General features: G+C 43.7%; 1 protein-coding gene across 1 annotated transcript in view; it reads right to left on the minus strand.

Moving 5' to 3' along the window:
* The window catches only part of SRBD1 (S1 RNA binding domain 1), a 342086-nt gene that overhangs the window by 19468 nt on the left and 298948 nt on the right, over nucleotides 1-23670 (minus strand). The window contains 3 exon segments of the mRNA XM_075338030.1: nucleotides 6604-6762; nucleotides 13409-13585; nucleotides 16250-16356. Coding sequence (XP_075194145.1) covers nucleotides 6604-6762; nucleotides 13409-13585; nucleotides 16250-16356 — 443 coding nt within the window.

Genomic DNA, 23670 nt, shown 5'->3' on the forward strand with positions numbered 1-23670 from the left:
AGAGGAAGAGACAAGGGGCAACTTAGTATAAAGGAGGACACAAGGGCCACTTAGTATAAAGGAGGAGACAAGGGGCAACTTAGTATAAAGGAGGACACAAGGGGCAACTTAGTACAAAGGAGGAGACAAGGGGCAACTTAGTATAAAGGAGGAGACAAGGGGCAACTTAGTATAAAGGAGGAGACAAGGGGCAACTTAGTATAAAGGAGGAGACAAGGGGCAACTTAGTATAAAGGAGGAGACAAGGGGCAACTTAGTATAAAGGCGGAGACAATGGGCAACTTAGCATAGAGGAAGAGACAAGGGGCAACAGCATAGATGAGGATACAAAGGTCAGTTTAGTATAGAGGAAGAGAAAATGGGGAGCGTAGTATAGAGGAAAATACAAGAGACAGCTTAGTATAAAGGAGGAGACAAGGGGCAGCTTAGTATAAAGGAGGAGACAAGGGGCAGCTTAGTATAAAGGAGGAGACAAGGGGCAGCTTAGTATAAAGGAGGAGACAAGGGGCAGCTTAGTATAAAGGAGGAGACAAGGGGCAGTTTAGTATTGAAGAGGAGGCAAGAGGTAGGGGTAATTTAGTATAGAAGATGTTACAATGGGCAGCATAAATCAGCAAAACATTTTAAATGTAAAAGCAAATGTGGCAAAATCGGTTGGCATATTCCCCCCTTTTGTGTCTATAATTACACATAAATCTGTTAATGGATAGAAAATTAGTTATTTCTGTAAATGGATCCCTGCACTAAATGTATCATTTCATTCCTATCTCAGAAAAGTAATACCGTATTATGAGCGGTCACAGATAATCCCTCTTTTTTATCACCTAGATGTCTGTATGCTCATGAAAGGTGCATGTGAAGAGTTAACGTTAGACCGCCTAGTGTGGTTACTCTCTACACAGCAAAAGCATGCTCAAGTAACATGACTGCAGAGCAAATAGTATCATGTGTTACACTACAGCAATGTGATACCCCATTACACTCTGTTCCAATACCCCAAGATTAATGGTGCTGCAACACTAGCTCTTACAAAACAAAACAAAAAATCATTATATGCTGTTATGTGGTGTAAAATATGTATGAGCTATTATCATACAAATAAAAAAGACATGCTGAGAGACACGGGAAGAAAGTGAGCAACATCACAGGCATATCAGGTACTGTAATTAAGAGGTAAATATCAGCGATTTCAATTACAAACGCAAAAAAATACAAAACAATCATGGGCATGTATGGAGATAAAATGTATAAAATTATGCCTTACATATACATTTCAGTAGTGCACTAGATATGCCTTTAAGGCTAGGTGCGCACGCTGCGGATTTGCTGCAGAAAATGTGTCTAACATTGCTGCAGTCATCCCCCAGCAAAACCTATGGGTATAAAAAATGCTGTGCGCACACTGCAGTTTTTTATACCTGCGGATTTACCCGTGGAATTTCCGCTGCGGAATTAATGAGCATGTCACTTCTTTTCTGCAGGTACCTGCGTTTTTTGCCATAGACAATGGTAAAAATCCGCAGGGACCAACCTACGGAAAAACCGCAGCAAATCTGCACCAAACCACGGCAAAACGACATGTGGATTTTGTTGTGGTTTTGGTGTGTTGTTTTACCGCAGGTGCGGGATTCTTTAAGAGGGGCCGGATTTTCCTTGAGAAAAAGTCAATTTCTAGTGCGCACATGGCCTAAGGTAGGTAGAGTTAAAAGGGCTCTCCTTAATTTATATGACACATTAGATTTCAAAGACCTGTTTACAGTGGAGTACTCCTAATCTAGTCCATAGACCTGGAACATGTTCATTAGGGAAATATATGTCTGACTGATGTTCAATTGGTTGTCATTCTAATCAATCTCCTGAGACATTACAGGAACTGGTGGCAGGTCTTAAGTGGGCTTTACACACAGTGACATCGCTAGTGATGTCGCTGGTGAAAGCACCCGCCCCCATCGGTTGTGCGTCACGGGTAAATCGCTGCCCGTGGCGCACAACATCGCTTACACCTGTCACACGGACTTACCTGTCTAGCGACGTCACTGTGGCTGGCGAACCGCCTCCTTTCTAAGGGGGCGGTTCGTTCGGCGTCACAGCGGCGTCACTAAATGGCCGCCCAATAGAAGCGGAGGGGCGGGGATGAGTGGGCCGAACATCCCGCCTGTCTGTCTCTGTGCGTGTCTGTCTCTGTGCTTGTCTGTCTCTGTGCTTGTCTGTCTCTTTCCGTGTCTGTCTCTTTCCGTGTCTGTCTGTCTCTGTATCAGTCTCTGTGTTTGTCTCTCTCTCTTTCCCAGTCTTTTTCTTTCCATATCTGTCTCTCTGTCTGTCTCTTTCCCGGTCTGTCTATCTCTCTCTCTTTCCCTGTCTGTCTCTATCTCTTTCCCGGTCTGTCTCTTTCCCGGTCTGTCTCTTTCCCGGTCTGTCTCTTTCCCGGTCTGTCTCTTTCCCGGTCTGTCTCTTTCCTGGTCTGTCTCTTTCCTGGTCTGTCTGTCTCTCTGTCGCTTTCCCTGTCTGCCTCTTACCCTGTCTCTCTATCCGTCTCTCCACCGACATCTTAATACCTCACACATAGGCTTCTTATACGAAGTTTATTTTGTTCCTATAGCAACCAACCACAGCTCCAATTAATAACCTATAGCTTGCAGCTCCTTTGACTTTAACGGAGGCATGTTTTTTTGGAGAGTTAGGCTGTGTGCACACGTTGCGTTTTTTACCGCGGAAACACTGCGTTTAGAACTGCAGCGTTTCAGTGGCAAATTGCATGCGTTCAGCTTTCCCAGCAAAGTGTATGAGAAAGCCGAAAAATCAGTGCACACGCTGCGTTTCTAAACGCAGCGTTTTGGATGCCAAAAATCGGTGCGGAAAGAAAAGCAGCATGTCACTCCTTTTGTGCGGTGTGGCTGCGTTCTCTCCCCCATTAAATCAATGATGTGGGTCAGAACGCAGCTACACCGCAGTGAGCTGCTTTTTTGTTGCGGTCCGCGGGCTTTGTCGGCATGCCAGAACGCAGGCATTTACCTGGAAGTGAGGTCAAGAGGTTTCCTGTTGACCTCACTTCCTGGCAAAGTCCTGGAAAGCTCCCGGTGTCGCCAAAGTGCCCGCCCCGACCCCCCTCACGAAAATCCAATATGGCCGCGCGCACAGCAGCGCACCGGCCGCCCTGCTCCTATGATTTCTGTCGCATGTGCCTTGAGACATGCGACAGAAAAATGCCCCCCAGGCCCTGCCAGGTCACCCCCTATTCCCCCCCGGTATTCCCCCTTACCTGTCCGGTCGCAGCGCTGATCCCCCGCGGCCCCCTCCTCCTTTACAGCAGACGCCGGTCAGTGCGGTCACATGAGCAGAGCAGCTGACAGCCAGCACTGTGTTCAGTGTGAGCTGTGCTGGCTGCTCGCACTCTGCAGCTGTGACCCGGGGAGAGTGGGTGCAGATTTTTGGCACCCACTCTCCTCAAATGGAGGGTCTGCCCTCCTAGAAAATGGGGGATACGTTCCCTGAACGTGCCCCCATATTCTAGAAGGTCCAGAGGCGACGTGGGACGTGCAAATGGATTTCTGCGGACCCATTTTTTTCAAATTTTTTTTATTAAATTGGAGAACAAGGGAATGATTTGGGGAGTGTTTTTTTCTAATAAAAAAATTTTTGTCATTTTTTTTTGCTTTTGTTTACTGTCAATTAGATATGTCGGGTATCTGATAGACGCCGTGACATCACTAATTGCTGGGCTTGATGCCAGGTGACATTACACATCTGGTATCAACCCCATTTATTACCCCGTTTGCCAACGCACCAGGGCGCGGGATGAGTTGGGGCGAAGCGCCAGGATTGGCGCATCTAATGGATGCGCCACTTCTGGGGCGGCTGCGGCCTGCTATTTTTAGGCTAGGAAGAGTCCAATAACCATGGCTCTTCCCACCCTGAGAATACCAGACCCCAGCTGTCAGCTTCACCTTGGCTGGTGATCTAATTTGGGGGGACCCCACGTTATTTTTTTTTTAATTCTTTATTTAGAAATGAAAAAAAAAAAAGCCTGGGGAGCCCTCCAAATTGATCACCAGCCAAGATGAAGCTGCCAGCTGTGGTTTGCAGGCTACAGCTGTCTGCTTTACCCTGACTGGCTATCAAAAATAGGGAGGACCCCACGCCATTTTTTTCATTGTTTTTTTTTTTTTTTGGATAAATACTAAGCTATGCACCCTTTAGTGCCACATGAAAGGTACTAAAGGTGCCAGCTTAGAATATGCAGGCGGGGGTGGGACGTTATATATATTTGACATCCATTCATCCATTGACGCTTTTTAGGCTGTGTGCCCACAATCAGGGTTTGCAGCGTTATGGGCGCTGAGTGTTTTCCCTGCGTCCATAACGCTGTGTTGTGCAGTAGAAGCACAGTGGAAGGATTTTTGGAGATCCCATGCCCACTGTGCTTCTTTTCTCCGCAGCATAAACTGACGGGTGGCGTGGCTTCCCGAGCCTCAGCATGTCAATTTATGCTGCGGAGACGAAAGTGTTCTCTGCAGGTAGCATAGAGCTAAAGTCCACAGCAGCCTGAACCCAAATCGTGGGCATGGGCAGCTGCAGGAAGGATGACACTGTGTACTAGACGCCGTGTCGCTGGATCATGGCCACATAGCCTTAGGCCTCTTTCACACGTCAGTGATTCTGGGACGTTTGTGCTTTTTTTTAAACATACCAGAATCACTGACATACGCAGACACATTATAATGAATGGGTCTGCTCACACATCAGTGATTTTTCACTGCACGTGTCTCCGTGCGGCGTACCCGCGTGTGCGTGATTGCCGCACGGAGACATGTCCATTTTTTTCTGGCATCACTGATGTTCCACGGACCACGCAGTGGTGTGGTCCGTGAAACACGTGCCAGAAAAAAACGTGCTTTTAAAATAAAAATCATTTTTACTCACCCGGCGTCCAGCGATGTCCTCTGCAGCCCGTTCTCCCTGCTGCTTCTGAGCCGGCTCATTATTGTCGCGCATATTCATGATGCACGACACAGCCGACCCAGAAGCAGCTTCTGCGGGGGTCAGCACCAGCCGGTTGCTGCACCGCGGGAGCGATCAGCACCATGGAGAGCGGGAGCGGGCGCAGGTGAGATGATTACTGAGTGCAATCACGGGCCACGGAGAACGGAGCCCGGATTGCACTTAGACAACCCACGTGTGCCGTGCTTCACGGCACACGGAGGGACATGTGCGTGTTTTACACGCCAGTGAAAAACATCAGTGTTTTTCACTGACGTGTGAAACGGGCCTAAAAGTGAGAATATTGTTGCTACAGTAACATTTTGGGGGAAGTAGCTGTGGATTCAAAATGCTTAATATACTCCTGAATAAAATCCTTGAGGGGTGCAGATTCCAAAATGGGGTCACTTGTGGGGGTTTTCTGACGTATAGGTACCCAAGGGGCCCTGCTAATGTGACATGGTGCGCGAAGTTTATTTCAACTTTTCCAAAATTCAAATGGTGCTCCTTCCATTCCAAGCCCTCCCATTTATCCAAACAGAATGTGGAGAAGGAAATTACATCACAGGTTTTCTTTTCCAAAGGTCTGTGTTCAACCAACTTTATTAACACTGACAAGTCTTAAAAAAACGCACCTAAAAAAACGCATGAAAAACGCATGAAAACCGCATGAAAAACGCATGCGTTTTCGATGCGTTTTTCTCAAAAAGCATTGTTTACAATTCTCCCCTCTGCCAGAGGGTGCGTTTTTTTCCACGCTGAAAAAAAAGCAACATGTGCACATAGCCTAACTGTAAAGCGTGGGGTTAAATTTTCCAGTCAAACCATAATCTATGACGTTACCTGAGTCACATGCGGTGTCTGTGCAAAATTTGATGATTGTAAATGTGATGGTGCAGATTCCTTTAGCGGACACACACACATACACCCAGCTTTATATATTAGACTATATACTATGGACCCATTTAACATCTGTAGGAAGTCCATATGTTCTCGTGTGTTATGTTGGGCTTCCTCGGACACCATCATCCCTATGTATGGACACAGGGACCTATGTGATTTGTAGTTTGTTTTTTTTATGGGGTTGCATACTTTTGCAAATCAGTATTCCTCTGACACCGTCAATCTTTTGTATGGACACAGGGACTGATGTGACTTGTAGGAATTTTTTTTCATAGGGTTGAATACTTTTGCAAACCTGTACTGTATATACCGCTATACTATTTCTGGTATGGGGAAACTAGCTTATATAGAAGACACAATCTGAGGATTGTTAAAGGCAAATATGGTCACTGCACGTACTTTGCGGTGTCGCTATAAGTCTATGACACCATATGCCCCAATATAAAGACTTTCAAAGGTCTCTGAGAGCTCGTTGTGCAGTGCGGCTCCGAGGCTTATGTTACATCTCTGTTTTACCGATATACATCATATTTATAGGATGGAAATCATTTCCAGTATAATGGAAGGTTTTACTGGATAAAGCATCGGATCTGTCATGCGCTTCAATTTATACTTTTGGAAAATGAAAAGTGCAGAGACGTGAATTGCAGGAAACATTTGCAGACGCTGAGATTGAGTTGGCGGTGTGGCGAGCAGGCCTCACCCCGCTGTGACTCCACTTACCTCATTGCTATGTTGTAGGACTCGGGGTGAATGCACGTCTGATCCAGCGGGTCTGGCTTGGCAGCACCTGTCTGCGCGGATTTTGCTGTCTTTTTGCCTTTTTTAGGTCCTGTGACCTCCGTAACTTTCACGTTTGATCCCTGGCCTCCTGATTGGTCCCTAGGAAAGCAAAATAATTGTTCCATGATTTAATGTCTGACTGTTCATTGCTCCTCTGATCCTTCTGTATTTATATGACTGTATTGCCAGACGGTATAACAATCATTGTCCTTTTAAATATCCAAGAGCATAAAATACAAAAAAAACTACTAAATAACTGGATGACTTTTTATATTAAAATGTAACTGTCATGTAAAAAGCATCATAGAAATATGTGATCATTGTTTATTGGTGGGGTCTGGCTACCAAGACCCTGCACTAATCACTTAAACACAGGGGCGGATGCACTCAGCACTGCTCTCCTCTGATATTGACCACGGGCTCTGGTTGTTCACCTTTGGAAATATTTTTTTTTTTTTTTTTTACTTAAATGCATGAATTGTGGGCTAAAAATCATTTTAGCATTTGGGTCCCTTTAAAAATATTGCATTGTTTGCCTTCTATAACCTGCGTGTGTTGCAGTGTCTTGCTGGATGCAGCATGAGTTAACTGAGAATCGTTCAGTGAACTTGTTCAGATGGTCTGACAGGAAAGTTTGTCTTTTTCTGAGCTCCTCTCAGCTGATTTATGACCACAGACCACATTAAAGTTAAATGTGCGAGGAAACAAAAGAGCGGCTAAAAAACAAAATAGAACAAAATTTGTAATGAAGCCAAATTGCAAACATTACTTTTTAGCCCCAAATACAAATGTGGACAAAATTGTTTGTACTTTTCTACTAAAGTAAGAAAAACCCTCAATGCTCACTGAAATAACCTGAATTTTTCTGTTTAAATTTACTGAATATCAACTAATGAGACTGAGACCTTGATTCAGAATTCTGGTTCAACATAAAAAAAATAAAATTAAAAACAAACAAATAAAACAATCTAATGAAAACGGCCAGGACAAAAATAACGCCTTCCTTACCTTAAGGCACTACTGCGGCAAATTCTATTTTTTTTTTTATTTTCCCGCTGGAGTGCTGCTTTACATATACTGTATGTCCCCTGCCGCCTGTCCTATACTCACCGTCCGGCGATTTCATCTTCTATCACTGCCGCTGCTGTCAGTCTTCGGCCCTGTGCGCACACGGAGTTTTTTAATGCCGGTTTGCCGCAGTTTTTGCTGCATGTTTTGCTGCAGAAAATGTTCATGACCTTGCTGCAGTCCTTCCCCAGCAAAACCTATGGTAAAAAAAAAAATTCTGTGCGCATACTGTGGTTTTTTCACCACCAGGTTTTGCTACGGAATTAATGAGCATGTCACTTCTTTTTCGCAGGTACCTGCGGTTTTTGCCATAGATAAAAGGTAAAAAACCACAGGGAACAACCTGCATAAAATTAGATGCAAACCGCGGTAAAACCATATGTGGTTTTCGGGTGCGGTTTGCTGCGGTTTTTTTTACAGCAGGTGCGGTAATCTTTCAGAGGGTGCGGAATTTTCGTAAGAAAATTATATTTTCTAGTGCACACAGGGCCTTCCAGTGATTATATTTTCTAGTGCACACAGGGCCTTCCAGTGATTATATTTTCTAGTGCACACAGGGCCTTCCAGTGATTATATTTTCTAGTGCACACAGGGCCTTCCAGTGATTATATTTTCTAGTGCACACAGGGCCTTCCAGTGATTTTTGACCTGCCGGCAGCACCAATGTGTCATGCAGCGCGCGCCAGAGGTCACAACTCAATACAAATGTTTGAGAGCGTCGTTCTGACCTCAAATAGATGCATTAAGACCACGTGATGTAACTTCGGGCAGTCAGAAGTTAGGGGCACAAGATGGCGCTGCGGGAATGGAGCAACGCAAAAAAAAAGGATGAAAATGTCGGAAGGTGAGAATAAGACCGAGGGCAGGGAATGTAAATTTAAAGAGCCAGTCCAGTGCTGAAGGAACAACAACCCTGGAGTGGTGCTTTAATATTCTGTTGCACAACCTTTTGAGGCAATCACTGCAAACAAGTGATTTCTGTAACGCTCAATGAGACTTCTACACATGTCGCTTGGTATTTTGGCCACTCCTCATGAGAAAACTGCTCCATCTGTGTCAGGTGTGAAGGCGCCTTCTCCAAACTGAAGGTTTCCGTTCCTTCAAGAGATGCTCAATAAGATTTAGGTCGGGGCTCCTAGAGGCCACTTCGGAATAATCCAATGCTTTGCTCTTAGCAATTCTTAGATGTTTTTATCTGTGTTTTGGGTCATTAACCTGTTGGAGGACCCATGACTAGAGATGAGTGGAGCATTGGAAGTTTGGCTTCTGTGGGTTCAGGCGGACTTTAAAGTTCTGCTCTCGCCCTGAAACTCATTGGAAATCATTATATGGGCAGTTAGGGTTATCACCACATACAGCTGGCCATAAACACAACACTTCTAGGAGAGGTAGGGTGTTTTGGTTTTTTTTGGTTGTTTGTGCACACTACATCCGATAACGCTGATTTTACCCACAGTGTGAGCCGTTGAACCACTGTAAGAGGCGCAAACTAGGTGGAGCATTGAGTGTATCTGAGCACAGTGAAGCTCACTCGAGTGGTTTGCATACGTAAAGTACCCGAGCTCCAAACCCAAACACTGATTGTTTTGCAAAGACTTTGTTCGGTATGAACACCGAACTCATCTCTGCCCATTATCTGTGACTCACACCAAGCTTTCTGACACTGGGCAGCACATTTTCCTCCAGAATGCCTTGATAGTATTGAGACTTCATTGTACTCTGCACAGATTCAAGACACCCTGTGCCAGATGCAGCAAAGCAGCTTCAAAACATAACTGAGCCTCCTCCATGTTTCACAATAGGTATAACGCTCTTTTCTTTGGATGTTTCATTTTTTTGTATGTGATCATAGAACTGACATGATTTGCCCAAAAGCTCCAGTATGGTCTCACCTGTCCAAAGGACATTCTCCCAAATGTTATGTGGCTTGTCAATATGTATTTTGGCAAATTCAATTCTTGCTTTTTATCATTTACTTCCAACAGTGGTTTCCTTCTTGGTCGTCTTCTATGAAGTCGACTTTGGCCAAGACAGCGATGGACTCTGCAATACTGACACTGATGTAACTTCACCTTAGAGTTCTCCTATAATCTCTTTGGAAGTTGCTCCAGGCTCTTTCCATAGCATTTATATTACCTGTTTCTTCAATTTGTCACAAATTATCTGATTGCGGCCACATCCAGGAAGGTCAGCTACAGTCCAAAAGAAGTTAAACTTCTGAATAATTTGTGGAATTGTAGCAACAGGAACATCAAGCTGTTTGGAGATGGTCTTATAGCCTTTACCTTTAACACGAATGTCTAGAATTCTCCCATCTTATGAAGTGATAGCACATCTGTAGCATTTGCCATCACTTCCTGACTTTCAAAAACAAGTAGGAGAATCTCTATTTGGAGATTCCATATTTTGCGTGAGTCCAGCCCATCCACCGTGTAGGAATCTGCCATGAAAGAAGCAAACCTGTGCATTGAAAACATCAAAAGGAGCTGCATGGATAATACATTAAAAGCCATCATCTATATAAAGAATAAATGATAACTGGCAGATTGGTGTAGGTCTTACTGCCGGGACCCCCACAAATCTGAGAATGGAGATTCTTTCCCATACAGAAAGAATGAGTCGAGTGGTGAATGGAGCCGTGGCTGCTAAGTCCGGCTGTCTGTGCAGTGTTGGACGATATCTCCTGCGGTGGAGCAGTGGTGCCTGCTATTTTCGTTGGACCCATACAGAATAAATGCAGTGCGGACTCCGTTCTGATTAGTGTTGTGACTGTTTCTTTCTGAAGATTGTGATATATACAGTCATATGAAAAAGTTTGGGCACCCCTATTAATGTTAACCTTTTATCTTTATAACAATTTGGGTTTTTGCAGCAGCTATTTCAGTTTCATATATCTAATAACTGATGGACTGAGTAATATTTCTGGATTGAAATTAGGTTTATTGCACTAACAGAAAATGTGCAATCTGCATTTAAACAAAATTTGACCGGTGCAAAAGTATGGGCACCTCAACAGAAATATGACATTAATATTTTGTAGATCCTCTTTTTGCAAAAATAACAGCCTCTAGTCGCTTCCTGTAGCTTTTAATGAGTTCCTGGATCCTGGATGAAGGTATATTTGACCATTCCAGTTTACAAAACAATTCCAGTTCAGTTAAGTTTGATGGTCGCCGAGCATGGACAGCACCCTTCAAATCATCCCACAGATGTTCAATGATATTCAGGTCTGGGGACTGGGATGGCCATTCCAGAACATTGTAATTGTTCCTCTGCATGAATGCCTGAGTAGATTTGGAGCGGTGTTTTGGATCATTGTCTTGCTGAAATATCCATCCCCTGCATAACTTCAACTTCGTCACTGATTCTTGCACATTATTGTCAAGAATCCGCTGATACTGAGTAGAATCCATATGACCCTCAACTTTACAAGATTCCCGGTGCCGCCATTGGCCACACAGCCCCAAAGCATGATGGAACCTCCACCAAATTTTACTGTGGGTAGCAAGTGCTTTTCTTGAAATACCATGTTTTTTTCCTCCATGCATAACGCCTTTTTGTATTACCAAACAACTCAATCTTTGTTTCATCAGTCCACAGGACCTTCTTCCAAAATGTAACTGGCTTGTCCAAATGTGCTTTTGTATACCTCAGGCGACTCTGTTTGTGGCGTGCTTGCAGAAATGGCTTCTTTCACATCACTCTCCCATACAGCTTCTCCTTGTCCAACGTGCGCTGTATTGTTGACCGATGCACATTGACACCATCTGCAGCAAGATGATGCTGCAGGTCTTTGGAGGTGGTCTGTGGATTGTCCTTGACTGTTCTTCTCTGCCTTTCTGATATTTTTCTTGGCCTGCCACATCTGGGCTTAACAAGAACTGTACCTGTGTTCTTCCATTTCCTTACTATGTTCCTCACAGTGGAAACTGACAGTTTAAATCTCTGAGACAACTTTTTGTATCCTTCCCCTGAACAACTATGTTGAATAATCTTTGTTTTCAGATCATTTGAGAGTTGTTTTGAGGAGCCCATGATGCCACTCTTCATAGGAGATTCAAATAGGAGAACAACTTGCAAGTGGCCACCTTAAATACCTTTTCTCATGATTGGATACACCTGCCTATGAAGTTCAAAGCTCAATGAGGTTACAAAACCAATTTAGTGCTTTAGTAAGTCAGTAAAAAGTAGTTAGGAGGGTTCAAATCAAGAAATTGATAAGGTGCCCATACTTATGCACCTATCAAATTTTGTTTAAAAGCGGATTGCACATTTTCTGTTAGTACAATAAACCTCATTTCAATCCAGAAATATTACTCAGTCCATCAGTTATTAGATATATGAAACTGAAATAGCTGTTGCAAAAACCCAAATTGTTATAAAGAAAAAAGGTTAACATTAATAGGGGTTGTGGAGACACGGGGCTCAGTGGGTGCTCTCGTCCACTAAAACCCGCCGCCTTTAGAAAGACAGCGTGGCTCAGGGCTCATCCCAACTGAACGCCGGCCTCCTTAACCGTGGGCGTAACACTACTCAGACAACACAGGGTGAGGGAACCACAATAATTAGACTTTATTGGATCCCCAAAATATTAACGGCACATAACACATAACCAGCAAAACACAAATGTAACGGGCAACAGAGTCTCACCCTTCCGCTGGCTCACCAGGGATTTAGAATGTCCATGCCTCAGAGGTTCCAGGGCTATTTACTCCAATCCAGCAGCACCCCGCTTTTGGCGGGCACCCACCGAGAAAGGAATAATGCCAGATTTATGGAAGCTGTCTGAGGTCTGCAAAGTCTGTAACAGGTGACTGAACTGTCCCAACCTGAGTGTCCTCCTTAGGTAGTCCTGGTATGATGATACAATCCTGGCAGCCGGAGTCGAAATCCCTAGGCTGTGGATATGGTCTCCAACCGGAACCAGAGTCCCTAGATTGAAGCCATAAGATATCCTGATCCTCTAGTCAGCTCCTAAGAGCTTAGACTGGATCCATCAGCATCCATCAACAACCTGGTGGCTTAAAGAAATCCCTTTTATAGCCACAGCCTTCCACTTGGATACACTGCGTCCTCATCGATTGGTTGGACAAGATCGCCTCTCTCATTGGATGAATCTCAAGCTGCATGGACAATGTTCATCCAAATGATGTCTACAGAAAGACTGGAGATATCTACATGGAGTCTGCAAGTCACAGACTCGACAATGGCTACTAAGGTAATTTACATTAGATTACAATACACAACTACATTACAATGAATCCTCCGAAGGGTCTGGTCCCAAACAATAGTTAAGCAAACATGAGTTACCACACAGTAGAACAATACGTCTGGCTGAATGTTAAGAAACTTTAACCCATGAGAGTCCATGTCGTCACAGGGGTGCTCAAACTTTTCCATATGACTGTAATATACAACATACAAAAAGGATATTTAGGGACTCAACCTGTGCAATACACAAGCGTAGATCTGCCGGTTATACCACAAAGCCCAGGACTTAAGCATCTGGAACTGAGGATGGGCCCAACCATTTATAAACAATTACCTGGAGTATGTATCATGCGCAGAGGTCCCTGTGTCCGGTGATCTGTGTGTTAGTGATACACTACATTTTATTGCGGTGATGAGTGGTGCACAGATAAAATGCTCTACACACTGTGGGGTAATGGACACCTACCGGAGCAGGTTCCTGACGTACTCCTGATTAACTCTAATGAAGCCGGCACATTGCTGGAAGGTCTTCGGACCCAGCCCTTTGACACACTTCAGCTGCTCTCTGGTAATAAAAGGTCCATTCTTCTCTCTCCACTCAATTACGTTTTTGGCCCTAACAGAATTCAACCCGGCAATATGCCTAAAAGAAAAAGAGAATAATGAAAAGCTGCCACCCAGTATAAGTTCAAGTAATAGGATAGCTAGCTAAATAGACACACAGATAGATAAAGGGATGGATAAATAGATGGGTACAGGATACCATGGATGGATACAGTGCTGGCCAAAAGTATTGGCACCCCTGCAATTCTGTCAGATAATACTCAGCTTCATCTTGAAAATTATTGCAATCACAAATTCTTTGTTATTATTATCTTCATTTATTTTGCTTGCAATGAAAAAACACAAAAGAGAATGAAACAAAAATCAAATCATTGATCATTTCACACAAAACTCCAAAAATGGGTCAGACAAAAGTATTGGCACCCTCAGCCTAATACGTGGTTGCACAACCTTTAGCTGGTAACCATCAATGAGTTTCTTACAATGCTCTGCTGGAATTTTAGACCATTCTTCTTTGGCAAACTGCTCCAGGTCCCTGAGATGTGAAGGGGCCTTCTCCAAACTGCCATTTTGAGATCTCTCCACAGGTGTTCTATGGGATTCAGGTCTGGACTCATTGCTGGCCACTTTAGTAGTCTCCAGTGCTTTCTATCAAACCATTTTCTAGTGCTTTTTGAAGTGTGTTTTGGGTCATTGTCCTGCTGGAAGAACCATGACCTCTGAGGGAGACCCAGCTTTCTCACACTGGGCCCTACATTATGCAGCAAAATTTGTTGGTAGTCTTCAGACTTCATAATGCCATGCACACTGTCAAGCAGTCCAGTGCCAGAGGCAGCAAAGCAACCCCAAAACATCAGGGAATCTCCACCATGTTTGACTGTAGGGACCGTGTTCTTTTCTTTGAATGCCTCTTTTTTTTCCCTGTAAACTCTATGTTGATGGCCTTTCCCAAAAAGCTCTACTTTTGTCTCATCTGACCAGAGAACATTCTTCCAAAACATTTTAGGCTTTCTCAGGTAAGTTTTGGCAAACTCCAGCCTGGCTTTTTTATGTCTCGGGGTAAGAAGTGGGGTCTTCCTGGGTATCCTACCATACAGTCCCTTTTCATTCAGACGCCGACAGATAGTACGGGTTGACACTGTTGTACCCTCAGACTGCAGGGCAGCTTGAACTTGTTTGGATGTTAGTTGAGGTTCTTTATCCACCATCCGCACAATCTTGCGTTGAAATCTCTCGTCAATTTTTCTTTTCCTTCCACATCTAGGGAGGTTAGCCACAGTGCCATGGGCTTTACACTTCTTGATGATACTGCGCACCGTAGACACAGGAACTTTCAGGTCTTTGGAGATGGACTTGTAGCCTTGAGATTGCTCATGCTTCCTCACAAGTCCTCAGACAGTTCTTTGGTCTTCTTTCTTTTTTCCATGCTCAATGTGGTACACACAAGGGCACAGGACAGAGGTTGAGTCAACTTTAATCCATGTCAACTGGCTGCAAGTGTGATCTAGTTATTGCCAACACCTGTTAGGTGCCACAGGTAAGTTACAGGTGCTGTTAATTACACAAATTAGAGAAGCATCACATGATTTTTCAAACAGTGCCAATACTTTTGTCCACTCCCTTTATTATGTTTGGTGTGGAATTATATCCAATTTGGCTTTATGACAATTTTTTTTTTCATTGAAGACAAATTAAATGAAAATACTACCAAAGAATTTGTGATTGCAATCATTTTCAGGAAGAAAGTGAGTATTATCTGACAGAATTGCAGGGGTGCCAATACTTTTGGCCAGCACTGTAGATACATGATACCGTGGGTGGGTGGATGGATGGACAGAAAGATAGATAGAGGGATAAATGATACTGTGGATGGATAGATAGATTATACCGTGGATGGATGGATAGATAGATAACAGATAGATAGATAATTCCATAGATGGATGGATGGATAGATAGAAGGATACATGATACTGTGGATTGATGGATGGATGGATAGATGGATTATACCATGAATGGATGGATGGATGGATAGATAGATAATACCATAGATGGATGGATGGATGAATAGGTAGATAGATAGATATAGGGATTCATGATACCGTGGATGGATGGATGGATGGATGGAAGGATACATGATACTGTGGATGGATGGATGGATGGATGGATAGGTAGATAGATAGATAGATATAGGGATTCATGATACCGTGGATGGATGGATGGATGGATACATGATACTGTGGATGGATGGATGGATGGATGGATAGGTAGATAGATAGATAGATATAGGGATTCATGATACCGTGGATGGATGGATGGATGGATGGATACATGATACTGTGGATGGATGGATGGATGGATAGGTAGATAGATAGATAGATATAGGGATTCATGATACCGTGGATGGATGGCGGATGGATGGAGAGATATATGTTTGATATAAAACTAGATAGAGACAGAGCTGGATAGATGGCCAGATAGATAAGTGAAGAGCTATTGCTTTATGTGTAGTGAATGGATGGCAGAGATGAGATTTGTAGAGCAGACCTAATAATGGCTGGCCGGGCTCTGCGCTGCTTACATAACATTATGTACATTGCAGAAAGACAAACATGAGCAGCCGCAGCCTGCGGTACACAAGCTGCACCATTGTACCCGGTCAATACGAGCGTCTCCGGAGCAGGTGGCTGCATCGGTGGAGAGGACTGTAATACGGGGACTGAGCGATGTGTAAGGATGGCTTTACCTTAATAATATTTCGGAGCAGATGTTTATATCCACCCCCACAAAGCTGACGCACTCCTCCACCACACTGTCCAGGGTGCCTTTCAGCAGCACCTGCGAGACGTCGTGCTGCAAGACACAAGAAATGGTTAACTTCAGAGAGCGGCTCCATAGTTTTTTCCTGGGATGAGTTGTATTTGTCGGTGTCACCGCTTTGAAATACATACAATCTAATCTAATACCTAACTTTTTAAAATGCTTCATGGGCATAAATAGACAAAAACACCAATCCTTGGTATGTGTGTAGTGCAGAGCATTACCTGTCAGTGTAAGGCCTGGGTTAGGCTTTAACCTTTTGCAGCGCTACTGACTGATTGTGACTATTAAAAGGCAGTTACAGTCACCAAATTGCATAAAACTCAGTGTATTGCGTTAGATTCCATCTGTAGTTATATAATAAAAATCACAATCGTTAGCACCACAAAAAGTGTCAGTGTAGCCCAGGCCTTATGAGGACAGGCAGCAAAATAGAGGGTGCCGAAAGAGTGACAGAAGGAGCCATCTCCCTCTGTCATACTCTTTAGATGCAAAGGTCACTACTGATTTTGCTACTGAAAATCAGCTGCTCTATTCCCTCTGCTATATCTCTGCCAGCAGGGGGAGTTTAACCAGTCGAAAGGAATCTGTCACCAGGTTTTTGCTCCCCCATCTGAGAGCAGCATAATGTAGAGGCTGAGACCCTGATTCCAGTGATGTGTCACTTACTGAGATGTTTGCTGTCATTTTGATAAAATCAATGTTTTCTCTGCTGCAGATCTAGCAGTTCTTTGAATTCTGTATAACCCCGCCCACACCACTGATTGGCAGCTTTCTGTCTATGTACAATGTAAACTGCCTATCAGTGGTGGGGGTTATACAGAGCTCATGAAGATGCTAGGTTACGTGTCAGCAGGTTTACTAGTTCTCTAATGATAAAATCACTGTCTTTTCAGCAGAAAAATATCAACACTACACTAAACAGTGCAGTAAATGATACATAGCTGGAATCAGGGTCTCTGTCTCTACATTATGCACCTCTCAAAGTAACTGCCAAAAAACTTGGTGACAGATTCCTTTTAAACAACAGTAGACCCAGGATCAAGATCACTGGATTTTCACATCCTAATTGAAAAGTGGCACATCCATTAGAAAGTGAAAATTGGAAGTCGGCCTAAGAATGAATATTCTACTTCTTTTAACTGTTGCACAGTATCTGAACCCTGAAGAGGTTAAAAGAAGTAACAAAAGACTAAAATAGTTTTTTTTTACCTCAGTATCTGTAAGGTCACGTGCACACACTGAGTATTTGGTGAGTTTTTTACCTCAGTATCTGTAAGGTCACGTGCACACACTGAGTATTTGGTGAGTTTTTTACCTCAGTATCTGTAAGGTCACGTGCACACACTGAGTATTTGGTGAGTTTTTTACCTCAGTATCTGTAAGGTCACGTGCACACACTGAGTATTTGGTGAGGTTTTTACCTCAGTATCTGTAAGCCAAAACCAGGAGTGGATATAAAATGCAAATGTGGTGCCTGTGTTTCTATTAGGCTGGAATCACACTTGCGAGTGTAAAATCGGTCCGATTCTCATGCTGGAAAGTCGGACGATTTCTTCTCACTTTTCATCAGTATGCTGTCAGTGTGCAATCAGTTTTTACCCTCAGCAGCTGCTACTCCTGTAATGTTATGTACAGGAGCATTTACATTGGTCTCTGCTACATGATACAAATCTATTGAGAAAAACGCATGTCACTAGGATGGTCCGTGTGACATCCATTTTTTTTCACGCACCCATAGACTTGCATTGAAGAGACTCGCACGAGAAACTCACCAAAACGCAGCATGCTGCGATTTTTTCTCAGTCCGATTGGGACTGAGAAAAAAAATAGCAGATGGGAGCTGCCTCATTGATTAACATGGGTCCGAGCACAATGCAAGATTTTCTCGCATTGCACTCGTGCTAGTTAATCGCAAGTGTGACTCTAGCCTTACACTTTTCCTCCAGTTTTGGCTTAAAAACTACTGAGGTAAAAACTCACCAAATACTCAGCGTGTGCACATGGCCTTATAGATACTCGGGTAAGAAACTCACCAAATACTCGTGTGCATGTGGTCTTACAGATACTGAGGTAAAATACCAAATACTCAATGTGTGCACGTGGCCTAATGTCGTGTTTACATTGCTGAGCACTATGTTCACTTTTTGCAACAGTTTTGTGGCTCTTTTGCAGCGGATTCCAGGTGGAATCTGCCTTTAAAAAACGCGTTGTGTGCATATGTGGCGCCCCTGCGGCTTCAGGCGCCACAGGGTACTGCACCTCACTTAATGTGCAGTATTCATCTTTGATACGGAGGAGGTCGTCACCTGTAAACCACCAACAATACACTCAACCAACACATAACACGGGAGCTCTTCCACTGGGACCGGGCTAGGGTAGGTGCTGGGGTGGTCATCATGAGGTATGGGACCTCTTGCCCACTAGTTCAGGAACCCGGGAGGCGGAGCACCAACAGGGGCGTTAGGATCCATCACACTCAGTAGTCAGTCTGTTCCAGGCGCAGCAAGCGCCAGGTCACACTCAGGAGGAGATAAGCAGAGACACAGACAGTTTGGGACTTGAGGTCTGGAGCTGGAGGCTCGACTCGGGTTCTTAGGAAAGAAGGGGGATCCCAGGGTTCGCGGGGAGTGCAGAAGGCACCCGTGACCCGTTCCACAGCCCAGGAGCTGGCAGCGGAGGGAAAACGAAGAAAGGAAACGCACAGAAGGAGATACCGGCCTCAACCTCCGAAGTATCCCGGATCGGCTGAAGCCCATCACAGCGTAGCTCGGTGCTCCAACGGCAGTGTGCTTCCAGTGAGTAAAGATCTTGAACTCCAGCTTCTGTGTCGTCCCGTTACTGCCGGCGCTTCCAACATCGCGCCCCATCGCCATAGTCGACTACCCTCCCTGGGGCCTAGCTCTACCTGTAGAGAGCTGCAACACCCGAGCTGCGTTACCATCCACCCCAGAAGAGACAGACATCCCGCACCGGCGGCTAATAACTGGCTGCACACCACAGGTGGTGTCACGAACAACTACCCCCATCGTCCCCATCCCCAGCTTTATTGACACCGCTGCAGTCACAAAACCGGGCAAGGCCACCGCAACGACCCAGGAGCAGCACCGCGGCCTGGTGACGGGTAACCCCAGACCCTGTGGACGCGTCACATAAAAGTGTTTTTTTTTCACCCCCCCTTTTGCAAGAGAAACTTTTTCTTTCTTTTTAGAACACAATATTTTCTTAATTTTGATAATTGATGCCAATATTTAATTTTGTACATGTCAGTCAAAGGAATTATGTAGGAAAGAGAAGGAAAAACAAATTGGTTTCCTATGTTGTCATATGTTCAGATAGTGTTTTTATGCTTAAAATTTGCAGGTTATGAACAGAAAACTGCAACGTGAATTATCGGTACATATATTTTCACTGCATTTCTTTGGGGGGGGGGGGTGTTGGTCCAAAGCCATTTTGATTATGGGGAAACCACTGGTAAAAATGCTGAAAGAATTGACATCAGAGGTTTAAAAAAAAAAAAAAAAAAAAAAAACAATGCAAGGAAAATATATGTGGCATGTGCATGAGATTTTAGATATGGAGACATATAAGGGTATGTGCATAAGTTGCTATTTTATGTGCGTCTTTTCTGCACATAAATAAGCATGTTTTGGCAGGAAAAAAAGCAGTTTAAAAAAGTGTATTTTTATTGTGCTTGTGTGTTTTTTTCACTTGCATTTTTCCCTGCTTGCGTTTTTCCCTGTTTTTTTTTTTTTTAGTCATGGTGATTGCAAGGGTTAAGCCTCTGAGTCTACGGCTGATGTTACAGCTGGGACCTGTTTCTCACTGCCTGTGGCGGTGCACGCGCCACTCCCAAACCCCTTGAATGCTGCGATCAAGGTAATTGCAGCATTCAAACCGCAAGGAGAGGGATTCCTTACCTCTCCCTGTCGATCGGGTCCCTGTAATGACGACCCCGGGTTACTGAGCTATGGAGAGCCTCACACACCATGCTGTCTGCACGGTGTGTGAGGCGACGTGCTGCGCTATAATCCCCTGTAGTGATAAAGCATTGCAGGGGATTATAGAAACGCAGAAAAAAAACCGCAGAAACAATTGACATGCTGCTTCTTTTTTCAGCAATAAAATCTGCTTGGAAAAAAAAAGCAGCAAGTCAGGATTCTCATAGATTTTGCTGCCCTGCAGTATTGATTATAACCTGCAAAGAAAAAAGCGTGAAAAAAAACGGGACAAAATGCAACGTGTGCACGTAGCCTAAATATGCAAAGTAGCTGAGAATACAAAATGCTAAAATATTTTAAATCATTTACTTTTTGCAAAATATTTTTTTTTACAGACATACTATAACAAAAGGAAGGTTGGGAATGTAGCCGTAGCTAGAGTTGAGCGGATCGGCTATAATCCGGGTCCGACGGATCCGAATCAGGTTGCCGCCGAAGTCCGGATCCGATCCGGAATCCGCAGCTATGTAACTGAATGGGGAGTCGGCTCCGGGAGGAAGGAGAGAAGGGGAGAGAGAAAGAGAGAGAGAAAGAGAGAGAGAGCGAGAGAGAGAAAGAGAGAGAAAGAGAGAGAAAGAGAGAGAGAAAGAGAGAGAGAGAAAGAGAGAGAGAGAAAGAGAGAGAGAAAGAGAGAAAGAGAGAAAGAGAGAGAGAGAGAGAGAAAAAAAAAACAAACAAAAACTGATCCGGATTGTGCACCCCGGGTACTGGTGGGACTCGGATCGGAACCTCGAACCGTGCGGATCCGGATTTTTAAGATCCGGGTCCGCTCAACACTAGCCGTAGCCTTTACTTCTTGGATGACTGGTGGACTGAATATTCCAGGTGATAAAATGAAGCTTGGAACTTTTTTCATACAGTCATATGAAAAAGTTTGGGCACCCGTATTAATGTTAACCTTTTATCTTTATAACAATTTGGGTTTTTGCAACAGCTATTTCAGTTTCATATATCTAATAACTGATGGACTGAGTAATATTTCTGGATTGAAATGAGGTTTATTGTACTAACAGAAAATGTGCAATCCGCATTTAAACAAAATTTGACCGATGCAAAAGTATCAATTTCTTGATTTGAACACTCCTAACTACTTTTTACTGACTTACTAAAGCACTAAATTGGTTTTGTAACCTCATTGAGCTTTGAACTTCATAGGCAGGTGTATCCAATCATGAGAAAAGGTATTTAAGGTGGCCACTTGCAAGTTGTTCTCCTATTTGAATCTCCTCTGAAGAGTGGCATCATGGGCTCCTCAAAACAACTCTCAAATGATCTGAAAACAAAGATTATTCAACATAGTTGTTCAGGTGAAGGATACAAAAAGTTGTCTCAAAGATTTAAACTGTCAGTTTCCACTGCGAGGAACATAGTAAGGAAATGGAAGAACACAGGTACAGTTCTTGTTAAGCCCAGAAATGGCAGCCAAGAAAAATATCAGAAAGGCAGAGAAGAATGGTGAGAACAGTCAAGGACAATCCACAGACCACCTCCAAAGAGCTGCAGCATCATCTTGCTGCAGATGGTGTCAATGTGCATCGGTCAACAATACAGTGCACGTTGCACAAGGAGAAGCTGTATGGGAGAGTGATGCGAAAGAAGTCGTTTCTGCAAGCATGCCACAAACCGAGTCACCTGAGGTATGCAAAAGCACATTTGGACAAGCCAGTTACATTTTGGAAGAAGGTCCTGTGGACTGATGAAACAAAGATTGAATTGTTTGGTCATACAAAAAGGCGTTATGCATGGAGGCAAAAAAAACACGGCATTCCAAGAAAAGCACTTGCTACTCAAAGTAAAATTTGGTGGAGGTTACATCATGCTTTGGGGCTGTGTGGCCAATGCCGGCATCGGGAATCTTGTTAAAGTTGAGGGTCGCATGGATTCAACTCAGTATCAGCAGATTCTTGACAATAATGTGCAAGAATCAGTGACGAAGTTGAAGTTACGCAGGGGATGGATATTTCAGCAAGACAATGATCCAAAACACCGCTCCAAATCTACTCACGCATTCATGCAGAGGAACAATTACAATGTTCTGGAATGGCCACCCCAGTCCCCAGACCTGAATATCATTGAACAGCTGTGGGATGATTTGAAGCGTGCTGTCCATGCTCGGCGACAATCAAACTTAACTGAACTGGAATTGTTTTGTAAACAGGAATGGTCAAATCTACCTTCATCCAGGATCCAGGAACTCATTAACAGCTACAGGAAGCGACTAGAGGCTGTTATTTTTGCAAAAGGAGGATCTACAAAATATTAATGTCACTTTTATGTTGAGGTGCCCATACTTTTGCACCGGTCAAATGTTGTTTAAATGCGGATTGCACATTTTCTGTTAGTACAATAAACCTCATTTCAATCCAGAAATATTACTCAGTCCATCAGTTATTAGATATATGAAACTGAAATAGCTGTTGCAAAAACCCAAATTGTTATAAAGAAAAAAGGTTAACATTAATAGGGGTGCCCAAACTTTTTCATATGACTGTACGTAGATGGATTCGATGGCCCAGAACAGCGGCTGCCTCCATCCATCAGCCGTGTACATGGCGCAGTGTAGCAGAATGCTCCGCTGTGCTGGCGAATACTCACACATTTGTGAAATCCTGACATACACATTCACGCATTTCCTTCACTTGACATCTGGCAATGAAAACTGCCTTTGATCGAGCCGTCTCCATCATCGGTGTATCCTTGCAACACCTGAGAACAAGCTCATAACTGTGTCCGCGTCTCCACGTCTTCCTGACAACAGTTCACACATCACTCAACAAAAGACGCGAATATCGGCAATGTCAATGTTTATGACCAAGCCAAGCGTGAAGACGGCACTCTTTTTTTCTGTCTACCCAATACTCGGTTTAAGCATTTCAACAACTAGGTGGTGAAAACTGGCATGATTAAAAAGGCAAATACCTGGCACCCTGCCCTTTCATTAAAAATATATCTATACCTTCAAAAAAATAAAATTTGGGATTTAATTCATACTCGTCTAATCCCAGACTGTACTTTGGCACAGGCCGGCTCCGTCCAGAGTAGAAAAACCTGGTAAAGATTTTCCTGTAGTGTGCATCGAAAATTCATGAACCTGAGGTCGGAGGTAAATCCAAAATATGAAGATAATGGGGAAAAAAATGTGATTTTGAGTGTTCCCATTACTCTCAGTTATGAAATTGAAATAACCAAAAGATGAGTAATGAAATTAAAGGGATTGTCCACTCAAACTAGAAGTCTGCAGTCCCTCTACGTCAGTGGTGGACACAGACAGAAGAGAGCCCGCCTGCAAAAACAATATAAGGGGCCTTTGCAGTCCAATAGCCCATCATAATGCACAATTCCACTT

This window comes from Anomaloglossus baeobatrachus, chromosome 3 (assembly GCF_048569485.1).
Source record: "Anomaloglossus baeobatrachus isolate aAnoBae1 chromosome 3, aAnoBae1.hap1, whole genome shotgun sequence".
In the NCBI taxonomy this organism is placed as follows: Eukaryota; Metazoa; Chordata; class Amphibia; order Anura; family Aromobatidae; genus Anomaloglossus; species Anomaloglossus baeobatrachus.